General features: G+C 47.4%; 1 protein-coding gene across 7 annotated transcripts in view; it reads right to left on the bottom strand.

Moving 5' to 3' along the window:
• SPTLC3 (serine palmitoyltransferase long chain base subunit 3) overlaps positions 1–16,429 on the bottom strand; it is an 822,967-nt gene that overhangs the window by 604,097 nt on the left and 202,441 nt on the right. For 2 of the 7 annotated variants that reach the window (XM_078649549.1, XM_078649550.1), the window contains exon 1: positions 1,472–1,516. The exons of 2 other annotated variants lie outside the window; for them this stretch is intronic. In XM_078649549.1, coding sequence (XP_078505675.1) covers positions 1,472–1,501 — 30 coding nt within the window. In that variant the 5' untranslated portion in view covers positions 1,502–1,516. Of the gene's footprint in view, positions 1–1,471; positions 1,517–3,929; positions 4,077–4,216; positions 4,456–16,429 lie in introns of those variants that run through there. 3 more of the 7 variants (XM_078649551.1, XM_078649548.1, XM_078649547.1) reach the window with 3 other exon arrangements.

Below are 16,429 nucleotides of genomic sequence, written 5' to 3'. Positions count from 1 at the left end.
GGATTTCAATTCAGTCGACTAAATAAAACCCCCAAACAAAAGTTTTAGAATGAAGTGCCACAAAAAAAGGAGAAAGAAAAAAAATCTATGGATTGGGTGGGGATATTGCCACTTGCTGAGAGTTCAACAGGATATCAGCAGGTTTCTGTATAGGCGAGTCTTTACAAAACTGAGAACAGTTCATCACTTGGTTGAAACGTTTAGCCATTATATAGCTTTTTGGGAGATTTGATGCATAGTTGGCCTGATGCAAAGTACTTACAGAAGGACTACTTTTAAGAATAATCGCAGGAATGGCACAACACGTGTGAGATCGCATTACATCTCTACTTTTAATTTTTGCTGTCAACTTTCCATTTGATGTTTTACTTAGTACTGATACAATTATTACTCTGTCAAATACGAAAATGTTTCTGCGTGTTCACAAATATTTTTGCATAAACTATTGAAAGATATGAAGTACCAAACAAACAAACAACAAAATATGTGAAAACAAAAAATAAAGCATTACGCATGGTCAGAATGCCTAAACACAAAACATACGCACAGATGACTACAGCAAAAATAAATAAAAAATAAAAACCCTGTAATGTCAATATTTTTCGCTCACCCGAATTGAAGCTACATTGTTTCCACGCAATCAGAAATCCCACCTAACAATTAATACAAGTAAATTAAATAACAAAAGCTATTTATTGTTTTCTTTGAATTAACAGATAATAAAAGCAAAACACATTTGAGGGAACATTAGCCAAAGCTTCACAGGGCATTCACTTACCACTCTGTGAAAACACAATCACTCACTTGCAGAGAGTATATGGATGTAAATCTAAAGTCTAGTCATGAAAGAATAGTACATGTGGCATCGCCCAGTGCAGATTTGCAATACACAAATCGCAGGCCGCAGAGAAAATCACCATCTGTTTATTTGCAATTTCATTGGTAAAGGCGAGAGGTTGAGCTAGAGCAGTACTACATCTTAACACACCAAGGTCGACACTACAGTCCTAATGTTACTTCTACGGTGCCATTGAATAGCCCAACTGAATAATTGCAAAACTTCCTGAATGCCGACACTGACCAAGAGTCTTCCTAAGACCACCATCACCCAACGTAGGAGTACCCAGTGCGACAGCACAATTACCATTGAAAGTACTAAATGGACAATGATTGAATGATGGAATGATGGACTCACAATCGTGGGGTAGCATTGGAAAGGAAAGACTGCCTACTCTGTAATTACCTTCTTTCACACCAAGAGTAAAACTAATTCTTTGAGATTATTGCTTGACAGATATATATCACAACTCACAGGCAACCATCCTCCTTGGTTGTGAGTTTCAGTGGGGCCCCGGAATGTAAGTAGTCAAAATTTGTGAACTGAACATTTGAACACCTTGACCTGTCAAAAGAGATTATCCACAATCACAAGGTTTGACCTAGCAAGAGTAGAAGGGGAAATAATGAATACCTCCTGGTTCCACAGTGAACATCTTAGCATCAGAAACCTCTCTCCTGTGAGTGGCACACATCAAAAACCACGAGTCTTCTCTCAGAGCCACGTCAGAGCTACGATAGAACACCAGCAAGTGCTTCCCTCACTCCGGCCTTGAGTGCGATGCATGGCGAAGGATCCATAAGGATCTGGCAGGGTCTTAGAATATTGAATTCCTTCCTTCCGTAGCACTGCAATGCTCTCACACTTGGGGCACCATACCATATGGCCGACCTGAGGCTCCAACTCACATTTCTGTTAAATTTTTAGTTACTGAATTTTATATGAAAATGGAATTTATGAAGCGCGTCCCGGGTGTGTCTGGGCGCTAACTCAGGGAGAAAAAGATAAGACTGCAGTGGGAGAGGGGATAGAGCTATTAGTTAAAAAGCCAGGTTTTAAGCACCCTCCTAAAGGCTAACACCTCAGTATTCCTTTTCAGCTCCAAGGGGAGTGAATTCCAAAGTCTGGGAGTGCCTACAAAAAACTTCTATTGCCCCAGCCAATCTTTTTGTATCTGGGCACTACGAAATAATATGCTGAAGCAGACCATAGCAAATTGGGTGGAGTACACCACTGAAAACTGTGCTTAAGGTACTCCAGGCCAATGCTGTGGAGAACTCTTGAGGTGATGCACAGGGCCTTAAAGGCAATGCGCTTTCTGATTGGGAGCCAATGCAGGAACCCAAGCGTGGAGGAGGCAGATTCATGCTTAGGGATGTCCAGAAACAGACGGGCAGCAGCATTTTGTACAATCAGGATTTTAGTTAGCCACTTTTTTCTTATGTTTACAAAGAAGGCATGCCAGTAGTCAACCTTTGAGAGCACGAGGGCCAAAGTCACAAATTTCTGTAGACACTGAAGAATAAAGGGGAAAATCTTTCTAAGTAGTTTCAGCATGAAGAATGATGCAGAGGCGATGGTATTAATGGGGTCCTCAAAGGAAAGTTGGCTATCAAAGGTTACTCCCAAATTCTTCACCTTTTTACAGGTGTAGGGAGATAGCGGAGTTCATGCGGCCACCATGTTGGCGACCAGAGGAAATGTTTTTTTTCTGAAAAGTAGGACCTCCGTTTTGTTGCAATTAAGCTTTACACAATTTGTGGCCATCCAATTCCTGACCTGAAGCAGGCATTTGTGAAAACGTGCGGCAGTATCATTGGGGTTACTGGCCACAGTTATCACAATTTGGGTATCATCGGCGTAGGACACCACTGAGAACCCAAAGGATTGAATCAGTGTATATATCAGTTTAATATAGAGCACATGTGTACCATTTGCATGGGCAACGAACACTCATGCCATCTGAGGGCCCTTCTCACATGGTTCTGGGGTTCATCACCATCTCATTAACTGGCAGGGTCAAGAGCTTTAAATGCTTAGTATACCTTTCCCTGATACCCTGCGGTGGCTCTGTTTCCATATTATGTCTGTACGACTTGCAGTAGCACGGAACCAAGTTAGACAGATCTAAAAAAAAATCGGGGTTGATACCAGTCAACAAGCTCACAATAGGCAACTGGGCAATAATAAAAAAAAAGGACAAACGCGATAGCTGTCACCTTAGATAAGATGAGAAGAGTTTCTGGAGAACCTTTATCACGCAGAAGTCTAGCTGTCTTGAGGTGCTTGTTACTTTTTCAGAAACCTTTTTAAAGCTTTTAATTTCACATAGACACAATTGATCATGGTCACATTTTTAGTTGAAAATGGCACTAAAGTGTGTATGTGCTTTTTATAGAGCCTGTAAAGCTTTAAAAATTGCCAGGGTGAATCATGTTCTTGGCTGCTCACAGGTTAGACTAGAAATCTAGATATGGGACATTTTACTGTCCCAGTGAATGATTTACTTAGGTCCGAAACACACAATTGTGTGTTATAAAGGAAACTGATCATTTTCGTATACAGAACTTGAACGACATAGAGAGCTTATTGGGAGTGGAAAGATCTGTAGTCATCACAACATGTGTCTACAGTTTGCAGCTCTGGAATACACTGTTAAACAGTACATGGGTTAACAAAGCACATTTGAATCGATGTAGAATGTTTTGTTTGGCGTCTCCGTACATCTTTATGTTAGACCTGGCCCCTGAGATTCACACCGCTAAGCACTAATATCAATACACTGAGTGGGACGTCTGTCCATAACCCATACAAAGCCAGGCGGATTTAATTTGAATGTATAATTTATGAAGTTCAAAAACACTAAACCAATGTCAACGTCAGCTCCAGGAGCTGTGGAGCAGTTTACACTGTTAAGGGCAGATCTATCAAATGAAAGTGACTAGCTCTCAGTTTCACGCTCTAATCTGGTAAACCAGCCCACTCATGTCACGGGGGGGTGGGGGAGATTACGGCCCTAAAGCTGCTGATTCAAACATAGACCTGCCGATTTTATACGTCCTTGTTCAAGGTGCTGCTCTGCTCAATTTACCACAAAATACTGGTTCTCGTCCACAATAGGTAATTTTCTCCTCAGACGAATGGGGATCTTGGCCATAGTTTCGCCCTTGATTGAGACTCTGATTTTAGTCAGACTTCCACTTCCTGCTATGACAAGGCCGCCAGTGGCAGGGCGAGGAACTGTAGCCGAGCAGCACACTGCCCCCTAGAGGCGGCTGCAGCACAACTCAGGAACAACAAAGGAGAGAACGGGTAAATAAATATTTCCACACACAAAAAGTAACGGAACGTTATTATACACGACTAAAACAATGTCACCTCCTCTGGTCGAGCGATGCACAGGGGTGCCTTGGTCGACTTGAGGGCATTGAGGGCACTTTGTGTAACGCCTTCTTAAAACTAACTGACGGCGACTGCGTCACGGTGACAAGGAGCCCGAGGCGTCAGCTGTGCAGTTGGACCTGTATGTATGCGGTTCCTTCCCTCCGTGCAGGCTCCGCTGGCCCAGTGTGGGTTGAATGCCACGGCCGCGCCTCAGCACACAAAGGTAGTGAGGCATGGCAACGTCGTGTGCGCACGAGGCTCTACAGACGGACAACACCAGCACGCGCCGCCTCATTTAACGGTGGCACACCTGTGTGCCCTGCCCATCGCTGCCACACTAACCAGGTACTGAAAAACACGTGATGTTGCCCTGTACGCTGTGTGAAGTCTACAGCCCACCCTGCTCGTTGGTCAACAATCTGTAAGCTGGGATGTACAAGCTCATGGTAATAATGTAAAAACAAACAGAGCCGCAGAAGAACGTGAGCAGGGCACAAGTCCTACCAAAAGAAGTGTGTGGGGGGCAAAGATAGGTAGTATGCAAGTGGCATCATGGCGCTTGACATCACATCACAACCCATGACTTCAGAGGGCCTCACAAGTTTAGCAGGTCTATCACCAGTATTTAACAAATTAGATTTTGCGTCGGACTTGTGCCAAAACAGTTACGTAACCCCGACACAAAATCTAGACCTCAACTTGTACATATTTTTTTTTAACTGCTACAAATAAATTAATTGGTATTAAGGAGAAACATGGCAGTAAATCGCTACTGCTGCTTAATTGTTTGCAAAGTACCTTAAGGGCTTAAGGCACCTGGTGCATAGATCTTTGTGTGCCCAGTTCATCTCATGGAATAATAATAATGGTGAGAACATTAGAGGTTAATGTAGTTCTTTAAATATAAATATATGAGGTCTAGTCCTCGTTTTGAATCACAGTAGCATAGAGGGTTAATAGGACTCCTGCAAAGCACATCGTGTAACAGGCAGATGACAGATTCTTATTTTATGTGGGTAAGTGGGTTACTGCTTTCAACACAGAGCTCGTTTTGTTACTTGCAGTTCAAAATTGTAATTCTTCTAATATAGCACAGTGAGCTATGAAGGACATGTACTCCTACAGCTTGCAACTCTCGCAGATCTTATGTAAAATATCCTGTACGTTTTTAAGCACATGATTTATATTCAATCTATAATGTGTACGTGGGATTATGCTACAGACATCTTGGATTGGGATGAGTAGCGCTATAAAGTAAATAAAACATAGTAGTTTGTAATAAAGGATTCTTGAACAATGTAGAGTTACTTCCTTTATTTTAATCGGAGAGCAGTTACAGCATGTATCCAGCTTCCAGCATAGGTAGTAACTGTTCACATATCAAAAGAATGCATTCTTTACATGACCTAATAACATTGTCAATGACATACCTAAACTCCACTAATACCTCACAAGGAATGTTACAGAACAAAAACTCTAAGAATGTAAACACAACGCAGTTGTATTTCAATTCTCATTTGTGTAAACAGTGGCACAGACTAACCCAACTGACATTCTTACAGTGCATGCACGTCACACCTCTCCTAAGTACCTGTGAAGTATTAACAAGCTGTGAGCCTTGGTTTCCTCTCCATTGCATTTGTAGCTAGGTGTGAGGTTCCAGATAGATCCAAATCAGGAAACTCAATTAAAAGTAGCCTGATGGCCAACTTAACTTCCGCATTTGGTTTGGGCTCAGATTAAATTTAACATAACAAAGCCTCCTCTGAAAGCAGACAACATGCAGCTGAATGTGTACCAGTGCTTTAGGGCGGTGTTACTAGTGCAGCTGCACTGGGCGCGGACCTGGAGGGGGGGGGGCCTGACATCAGGGGAGCGATGTGTTTAGCAATAACTTGCGATTTAAAGCACCTGCTGCAGAGATCCTTGCGGATCCAGCTTTGTCAGCAATAAACATGTCAAGATAACTCATGATTAATGTTCCTCCTAGAGAGATTTTTAAGTTGTGTCTAGTGTTTTTTTTGACTCATCATAAAATAGCACTGAGGGGATAGTGTGCCTGCTGCGAAGAACAGGTCTGCTTTTCATGTGGATAGCTGAGCAGATTAGTAAAGGCAGCCATTACCATCGCTTTAAAACAATAGAAATGTATGTGACAGAGGGGCTATCGGGAGATGAGGGGCACTTTTACTGAGTGGAAGTGAGGGAATCCGAGGAGTAGGTCATGGGGAGGGAGGTATGATTGTCACACCGGGCGCCACCAACGCTAAAACCAGCCCTGCTGGTGTCTCACAATTATGACATCGGCACCTGTTCAGCATATTTCCGTGGGGCTCAACTTGTTAGCAGGGTAGACGGCATCTCGTGAAAAGAGTTGGTAGACGCAGTCTATCGCGTGTATGTACCCTCGACTTATGCCCTGAACCAGAATTCTTAAAAAAGAAAAAGAAAACAACTCCATTCGACTGTAGTTAGGCCACACAGCGTACATACCTGTACGCAGAAAATTCCGGTTCAATTCAGAAAGAACAGCACAAACCTCGTGCTGCTGGTAACATACAAAGCATCTGATTCCAGATGGCAAACATTTGCTTTCATGAACTGACGGCTGGAAAGCCTCACTGGGCGATGGCTTATATATTCCGCATTTAGCACGGTGCGCCCTGTTCTTTAAAGCGGGTCCACCCACCAAGATCTCTCATTCCTAAATATTTGATAAAAGGAAGGGTCGACGGGCCTATGGCTCGAGAAAGCCCGCCCCAGTGGGTCCTGTCGGATCAGGGACTACCCTGGAAAATCGAAGCAATTCGACTCCCGCCTGAGAAGGGGCGTACAAAAAGCACCGTATTTCACATCAACGTGTACCCGCCCAGCTGTAAACGTGGGCAAACACCGATTCTCTCCTCAGGCCCCGAGATTAAGAAATATTTGCTTCACGTTTACAATCTTAACTCGATGCATTTTAAACCTGTTCCATTGATCCCTTCGCTCAGTGGCGTTTGCCCGAGATAGCACACGGTATGGGTTTCTTTCAGTGCCTTTTTGCTGCAGCAGTGAAACTCTGGGGATATGAAGCAATTCTTAGGAATTCCGTTTTATAACTGGGCGCAGCGCGCGTTAGGCGTGTCAAGTTAAAAAAAAAAAAACATCTGCCACGAACCCAGCATCCCTGACCTAAGCTCCATTAATTGAAAAGAACAGACGCACGGAGTACTTACTCTACTACCTTCCATAAAATATTGCATTTTTCCACTTCCCTTGAGGTCTGAGGAACACTGGCGTATCCCAAGGTTATCTGAAAAATGCCTCTGTAATGTCAAAAGGGCTTCTCTCAAACAGTGACAAGGACAGAATGTTATGGCACCACAGCGGCCACGCCCCTTTGCTTCTGAGCTCCATTCACTAGCATACATACCGTCTCCAGCCACCTAGCCAATACCAACCCAGTTCCACACCCCGGGTCCAACAAAGACACTTTCCTTGCCTATGGGTGGTAGTGCCTGGACCTTCGTGGAAGTCTGCAGGCCCCGTAGAGAGGACATTGTATGATTTGTCCCTTGCATTCCCCCATGTGAGGCCTACAAGTCTCTCATTAACTGGCGTCACCAAGCCAATGCCTCTGCAGAGAAAGTAAGTATTATTAATGGAGGATCAAGGAATCCACCCCAAGACTGGCTCCTCTGCTACAGGGCACTTAAGTGATCTACACACACTGAATAACGAGATCTGCACAGAGTTATCCCTCAGCCAGAAATAATCCGGGATGAGTGTGCTCTGACAATTCACTATTCCTTACGCATCTTGGTCTCAATGATATTATAAGCCCAAAAGATGGAACAGTATACAAGAAAAATTGGACACTTCACAAAGGCTTGTTCATCCTGGTGTACCCATTGTTTAAAAGAAACAAGGGGTAAACCTCCTTTCATAAAAAGCGCATGTTTGCAAAAAAAGATGCAAGATTTCACCATCAGACTGTCTGCATGTATTTAAAAAAAACACAAGTCCATCCGATCTTTAGTTGATTGCACCACATGGAGTACCTATCCTATTTGAGAAAAGAATGAAACCAAACCAATATTGCCACAGAAGATCAGAAACATAACTATAAACCCCTGCACTCAACACTTTGGATTTATTACTGCACAGTGGTCAGTCGTCAGCTCCACTGTATACAAAAGTTGCCTTTGGTATTGAGGCTTGCTTGCTGGGTGAGTGAGCGTATATCATCTCAGTTATAGTGTTAGGCATGAAATTCACTGAAATAGGAATCCTCTGTTTTCATTAACAAAGGCAGTCTTGTATTGTGACTACTGCTGTGCGCAGTAATGTGTGACCTTCTCTCACTTCTCCGACAGGTGCCTGCATCACCGCGTCATTTCACGGTCATTCCCCACCACTGAGGATGGGACCATCAGATGCTCAGTGCATCCAAGCCACCTAGCAATAAGGATCACCAGGAATGGATTGATACAGATAAAACCACAGACAGGATCAACATCCCTTCTGGGAGGGATATGTATGTGATTACTTGCACAACTCCAGACAACTTATCTTAGGGAGGCGAGTTGTCTCCTGTGACATTCTGGCCTGAACTGACCCCTGGTACCTCTCCCCTGTGTCCAGCATAACAGGCCACCTGCCTGCGCTGTAGGGACACTGGTGGAGGCTGGGGTTTTGTACACCTCGGCTCCAGGGAGATTTTGTGTCTCTGTATGCGATTGCTGTATTCCCTCTTTGGAATCTACGCTGTTTGTGGTAACCTGGCTCCTGTGTTGTGCCTCTTTCCTCCAGAGGAGCAAACAACATTACGCTGTTAGCAGTCTTAACCGCCTGAGCCTTGTGGTTTGTTCAGCTCGCTTTCCCCTGCTATTTAAGTTGTTGTTTGAGTCTGGCTGCCCAGAAGATACAATGAGAGCTGCAGAATATCAGGGGACACGGCTCGGTCTTTAAATAACTTTCTTTATGCCTGGCCTGAAAGACATCAGCGTCACAGGAGGACCTCTGATGATTTTAATTATTTCCTCGTGAAAAGTTTTACAACTTAATATATTTTCTGTGATTTTCTAGGTTGCAAATTATACAGCTGGCATGGTTTTTACTTTCTTCCTTACCATTCAAGCTGTGCCAAGGTAATCAAAGGGAGTAATCGGCCTAATATTAACCAGTACATCTCAAAGGCATCTTTTGTGGTTTTGTTAGTCCTAAAATCTTAGGGATTCCGAGCTGCACGTTTTTTCAAAACGGTCACTCATTCAGTGAACAGCCAGCCATGTGGGTGCCAAACATTACTAAACACACAGCCCTGAACACATCCTCTTGTCTATATCTATCTATCTATCTATCTATATATAAAAACGAATGTATGTCTGTCTGTTTGTCCTTTATGCATTACTACACCATTCATCCGGTCGCCATAAAACTTTAGGAAGTTGTTGAGTACACTCCCACGAAGGTTTCTGGCATACATTTTTTTTTAAATATCGGCCCCCCAGGGCCCTCATAATCTTTCGAATATTGATGTACGCACCAGACGGAACAACAACAAATTGTGTATCCACAAGCACTCGAATACATAAATAGAATTAAAACACCATTCATCCGATCGCCATGAAACTTTGGGAAGTTGTTGAGTACACTCCCGCGAAGGTTTCTGGCATACATTTTTTAAATAATATCGGCCCCCAGGGCCCTCATAATCTTTCGAATACTGATGTACGCACAAGACTGAAAAACAAAAAATCGTGTATCCACAAGCACTCAAATAAATAAATAGAATTAAAACAGCATTCATCCGATCGCCAGGAAACTTTGGTAAGTTGTTGAGTACACTACCGCGAAGGTTTCTGGCATGAACATAAATATCGGCCCCCCAGGGCCCTCATAATCTTTCGAATTCTGATATACGTCTAACAGACGAAAAACAAAAAATCGTGTATCCACAAGCGCTCGAATAAATAAATAGAATTAAAACACTTTGAAATGTTTTCCATATTAAAATGAATACGTTTCAATAAAAATGACACAATGTGTCTAGCAGCCGACGGGAATGGTCGCTGAATTGAGCGGCTCCCGACCCTCGCCTGCATATCTGCTGCACTGATCCGCTTTTCTTGACCGGGACACCCCTCAAATCTAAGGGGACCCCGGAGTATATCCCAGTGCCTGCTTTGAGACCGGAGCCGACCCGGCTCCTACTGCCGAGCCGACAGAGAAGCCCTCCTGTAAAGTGTGCCCTGTCGCGGACAAGATGGCGCCCGCATCGGAGCTCCGACTCCTCTGCTGACCAAACCGCTGCGAGTGATCCGGGACTGCGGGAGCGGAGCCGGCCCTGTGACCTCGCGCCGGGGCTGAGCGAGGACCTCCCCCTGGCTCCCTGAGGTACGGTCCATCACCAAGAGACCTTGCTTTCACCGCCTGGGGGGACCTGCCGTCGGCCACCTGACTGCCGGGGTGCTGCCTAATCGAGGCCCCGGCTCCTGGGCCTACTACCACCGGAGCTCCAACTTTTGCCCCACTTGCTCCACGGATTGCCTGCGGTCTCTCCCCTCTGTGTGGGCTGTGACTCCCATGAACGTTGCCCCTTCTCGTGAGGTGAGAGACACCGGACCTCTGCATCAACGCGGCCGTCAGCGCCATTGGGGACCCGCTGGGGGTCGGTGCGTGGCTTGGGGCTTGCTTCGCTTGCGCAACGTGCTCCACAACTACAGCCCCGAACGTACACGCCGGAGGCGGTGCGACCTGCTGGGGAGCCCACCTCATCTTGGGTCCTGCTTGCGATCCCGTTCTCCTGGGAGACTGCGAACGCTGCATATTGCCCTTCCACTGCAATATATCTGCCCTTGCCTGCCGGAGCGGTCTTCTAACTTACCACCCTGCCCACCGTGGTGTGTCCTGCCCCTTGCTTCTGTCCGACTTCTGTCTGCGGTGCCACTGAGTACCTTTGTGGCCTCTGGAGTGCGGGCGAGGGCTCACTCCTCAGGTGCCAATACCCCCCGGTTGCTGGAGGCCCCCTCACCACTTCGCCTCCTTCGACGGGCGTGGGCTCCCTGCTCGGACACTAGAGACTGCTTTCATCGGCGCCACTTCTCACCGGCTGGGGCTTCCCGTCCTCTGCCACCTCGCCACTACTGTTCCTCATGGCGTCAAGTAAGGGGACTAGACCTACCAACCAGAGGCAGCTTAACAAGAACTCCTGGGGCGCGAAGGGTGGCAATAAAGATGCGACCTCTCCTGAGACCCCGACTCATACATCCCCATCGCCAGGAGCGAAGGCTCCGACCTTAGAAGATATCATGCAAGCGATTGCTGGAGTCAGGTCCTCCCTGGAGACGCGGATAGACTCGGTCAACATTGAGGTCACATTGCTGAGGGCGGACCTGCGCAAAATGGACTCCAAAGTCAAAGATGTTGAAGTTAAAACTGCGGCCCTTATGGACGACACTTCCACCCTCCAGCAGCAGGTGGCCCAACTCCAGCAACAACAGAAGCAGATGAGCGACCTTCTGGACGACTATGAAGGGAGGGCGCGACGGAACAATATTCGCATTTTAGGTGTGCCGGAGCGAATGGAGGCGCCGGCCGCAGACCTGTTTGTGGAAACCCTCATCACACAACCTCTCCAGCCGAAGCAACTCTTGGGCTATTTCTCCATCGAACGGGCACATAGAGTCCCGGGGGAGCAGCCTAAACCAGGAGCTCCCCCCCGGCCTATCATCGCTAGGGTCTTCAACTTCCGAGACCGTGATGCCATACTCCAAGTTGCTCGGACGGGCCCGCCTCTTCTCCTAGACAATGCTCGCATCACGCTCTTCCCGGACTTCACCATGAAGGTTCAGGCCAGACGACGTAGCTTTCTGGAGGTTAAAAAAGCCCTGCGGGATAAACACATTAAATACTCCATGCTCTTCCCAGCGAAACTGCGCGTAGAAATGGACGGAAAGGCGTTGTTCTTCTCACCGGATGAAGTTTGGGGCTGGATAGAGGGTTGGCGCCGAGCTGGGAAATCTCCGAACCAACGTGCCGCCCGTGAAGACCACGATGACCGCAACCGAGACGATCAGATGCCGGGAAGCCAGGAACTCTTTACTGCTGTCAATACGACTGGAGACTGACACCCCTCGTCACGAAATGTTTGGTCAGCTCAGGACCTGCTCACTGTCTCACGAACCCGGTCTTTGTTCTATGGGGCTTGTTTGCTGGACCGGCTCGAACTGCTGGAACTTCGAGCCTTGATAACTCCACATTTACAGAGGTACCTCCTCCAGCCACACGCCAGGCCCTGCTGACTGCCTAACAGGTACTCTTTCTACCATGTGAATACTGCACTGGGAACCGTTCACATTTTGCATAATTCATGGAAATTAATAATTTCACTGCTTATGTCAGGTGGGTGGTGGCATCGGCTCACCGTATACCCCCAACATGGTTGGGAGGGCGACAGGCACTCTGCCTAGTTGGGGTGTGGATAGTTTAAAGTCCGCGGGCAGGGAAGCTGGGTGGGGGGTGGGAACTGGTAGTGGGATGGACTGGGTTTGTTTCAATGTCATTGTATTATTGTTTGCATTGTTTTTTTTGTTTTTCTGCGGAGTCCTCTATTGTCACAATGGTCTTGACCCTCGGTGGGCTACGCGCTGACTGGCTATTCACCCCAGAAATTGCCTGGTCCGCTAATGCTTCGCTGGCTTTGTATTCCGGCGCGCTGCCCTGCTTTGTCGCCCTGGCACCTCCGCCAGCCTCACCGTCATCTCTCCTGCCAAATGGTCCATTTAGTCCACGATTATGGCGCATTCTCACTCTAGAACCCTCACAATTCTGTCCTGGAATGTAAATGGGCTAGGGCACAAAGTTAAGAGAGGTGTGGTTCTCCAATACATTCGACGCCACTCCCCTGATATCGTCCTGTTACAAGAAACACACCTGGTGGGTAACACTTGTCGAGCTCTTCAACGGGGTGGCTATACGTTACTGGTTCACGCACGCTTCACTTCTGGCTCCCGCGGTGTTGGGATCCTGATCAAGAGGAGCCTTGCCCTTACTTACTTCACGACGTGGGTTTACTTTACTTTGCACTTGTCAAGGCTGCTTGGGAAGGCCGCCCGTTGAACCTACTCTCCGTATACATTCCACCGACGCTGGCCCAAGACTCCCTTAAGGAGCTGGGTACGCGTCTCTTGGGCCTCCCTGTCGGTGCACTTCTGATTGGCGGGGACTTCAACAGCACAATGTGCGATGACTTAGATCGCAGTCCTAAGCGCAGCTCTCACCGGTCACGCTCAGTTCTCTTTGACCTCACGCACGCCACGGGGCTGGTAGACATATGGCGCCACTGTCACCCGACTACGTCGTATTTTACACACTATTCAAATGCACACAAAAGTATGTCCCGCATTGATTATTTATTTTGTCCTATCACTGATCTTGGATTCTTCGTCCGACCGCAAGGTCTTCCACAGGGCATCTCCGATCACTCACCTCTCATTGTGGATTTGACCTATCATCGCCCATACACCCGAGGTCCTATTGTTATCAACCCTTGGCTCCTGCAGATCCCTGATATTAAAGACTGCCTTCTTGAACGCTCCGAACTTTATTTCACTGAAAACATCGGATCAGTTGACTCGGCGGTGACACTTTGGGAGGCATATTTGGCGGTTGTGAAGGGCGAGGCGCTAACACTAAAAACCGGCTATCTACGTAAACATAATGAACAAATCCTCCGGGCAGAATCTGACCTTCTCCACCTTGAAACGGCACATAACACTGCCCCCACTGACGACACTGCTGCCCGCCTCCGAATCCAGCAATTGGCTTAAAAAGCACTAGCTCAGGAAAAAGTACAGGCCCGCCTGCTTCATACACGCCACCGAGTTTACGAGTTCGGAGATACTGCGGGTAAAATGCTTGCGTGGTTGGAGCGACGAGACCAGAGCTCCAGATGGGTGTCCTCTATCCTCAGACCGGACGGAATAACTGTGGTAGACCCACAAGATATTGCAGAAGCCTTCGCCGATCACTTGGAGTGCGTATACTCCGCTGGTTCCTGTTACACACCTGAAGAATCTAGACAACTCCTGGCGGAGATGCATCTTCCTGTCATATCCGACGTTGATCGGGCGACCCTTGACGCCGAGATCACGGTAGAGGAACTCACTACGGCACTATTTGCCGTTAACTCTGGCAAGGCTATGGGCCCAGATGGGGTCCCTGTCGAATTCCTTAAGGGCATGGCCAGGGAAATTATCCCTCACCAGCAAAATATGTTCATACGAAGCCGCGACGACAGTATACTCCAGTTTGCCCAGCGACTAGCCTCCATTGCGGTAATACTCAAGCCGGCTAAACCACCCACTGACTGTGGCTCTTATCGGCCAATCTCCCTGATCAGTGCGGAAGCGAAGGTCCTGGCTAAGTTGCTGGCTAACTGTCTTCTCCTCGTGCTTCCCTCCCTCATACACGATGATCAGTCCGGTTTTCTTCCGGGTCGCAATACGGCACTGAACCTACAAAGGGTCAACAATGTCATGAGTCGACCATCCACTCTCCAACAAGATGCGGCCATTTTATCCCTTGACGCTACGATGGCGTTGGACTCGATTGAATGGCCATACCTCTTCGAGGTTCTGGCCCGCTTTGGCTTTGGACCCCAATTTATCAACTGGGTGCGGCTCCTATATACAGACCTTTTCGCCCAGGTTAGGGTCAACGACCACACATCTCGCCGCTTTCGACTCCACAGAGGTACTAGGCAGGGCTGCCCCCTTTCTCCGTTACTCTTCGCCCTTACCCTTGAACCCCTTGCTCATTGGGTCCGCACCGATGTCTCTATCAGAGGTCTTCAATGGACGGATGAAGTGACGGACAAAATCTCCCTCTACGCGTACGACATCCTGATTTATGTATCTTCCCCCCGATCTTCTATTAACAGTCTATTCCATGTACTCACTAATTTTGGGAAATATTGGGGCTATTCGATCAATTGGACTAAATCTACCCTGTATATGTTGCATGGCCCCCCTCCCCGACTGCCCCGAGGGTTTTCCATCACGTTGGCCACGGACGGCTTCCGATACCTCGGTATTTATATCATGCCTGATTCTGCAGTTTTTCACGATCATAATTTACTAGGCCCCTTGCGCAGACTCCGCAGCGATGTTACCCATTGGCGCTCCCTCCCGCTCTAGCTTCCAGGCAGAGCGGCTCTTTTTAAAATGTTGGCTCTCCCGCGCTTTCTCTATGCCCTGCAAAATTGTCCTTTCTTGATCCCCGACTCCTATTTTCGTGCGATAGACAGTGAACTCCGCCTCCTATTGTGGGACGGGGAGCCACTCTGATTGCCCTGTGCAAACTTTTCCAAGGCTGGTACGACGGAGGCATTGCCTTACCCAACCTCTGCCTCTATTATTGGGCATCGCAGTTGGTAGCTATTAACCATTGGATACACGGCCCGCCCCTCAATCCGGCCTTCCTTCTTGATAGATGCCAAACCGGGCGGGAGGGATATTTGGGGGCCCTCTACAGTAAACCCGCTAAACATAGATACGTTGGTCCCATGGCTCACACGGTTGCATTATGGCATAGAGCCAACAAGAGCTTGGGATGGGCAGACACGATCACTAAAGCTACCCCCTTGTGGTCGTCGCAGCGCTTAGGCTCCCTTTGCTTTTCCCAGGGATTCGACAAATGGGATATGATAGGGATCTCCGAGGTAGGGGACCTTGTCCAAAAGGGAACCATTCTGTCCTTTAGTACTCTTAGGGCTAAATACTCCCTCGAATCCACAGAATTTTTTCTATACCTACAAATCTCGCATGCCATCAAGACCGCCATCCCTGACCTCTCCTCCATTCCTTCTATTTTCCCCCTAGAAGACAGACTATTATCCGAGCCCCTCCCTGAGAAAGCTATCTCGCACACCTATCGTAAACTCTGTAATAATCTCCCCAACTCATTCCAGTCATTGCAGGCCAAATGGGAAGTAGACCTGGGCCCGTTAGACGAGGAAGAGTGGCGCTCACCCCTCATGTCCCCCAGGCAATCGGCTATCTGCCACAGGTTCCGACTAATTCAGCTAAAGGTACTACACAGGGCATATAGGTCTGCTCTTACTCTGGCGAAAATTGGACGACGCCCTGATCAGTTGTGCCTCCGGGGCTGTAATCTACCGGGCACCTTTTTTCATATATTGTGGGATTGCCCGAGAGTGCA

The sequence above is a fragment of the Lissotriton helveticus genome, chromosome 6, assembly GCF_964261635.1.
Source record: "Lissotriton helveticus chromosome 6, aLisHel1.1, whole genome shotgun sequence".
In the NCBI taxonomy this organism is placed as follows: Eukaryota; Metazoa; Chordata; class Amphibia; order Caudata; family Salamandridae; genus Lissotriton; species Lissotriton helveticus.
The sequence above is the reverse complement of the archived record's forward strand: the minus strand, read 5'-3'. Positions and strand labels throughout refer to the sequence as shown.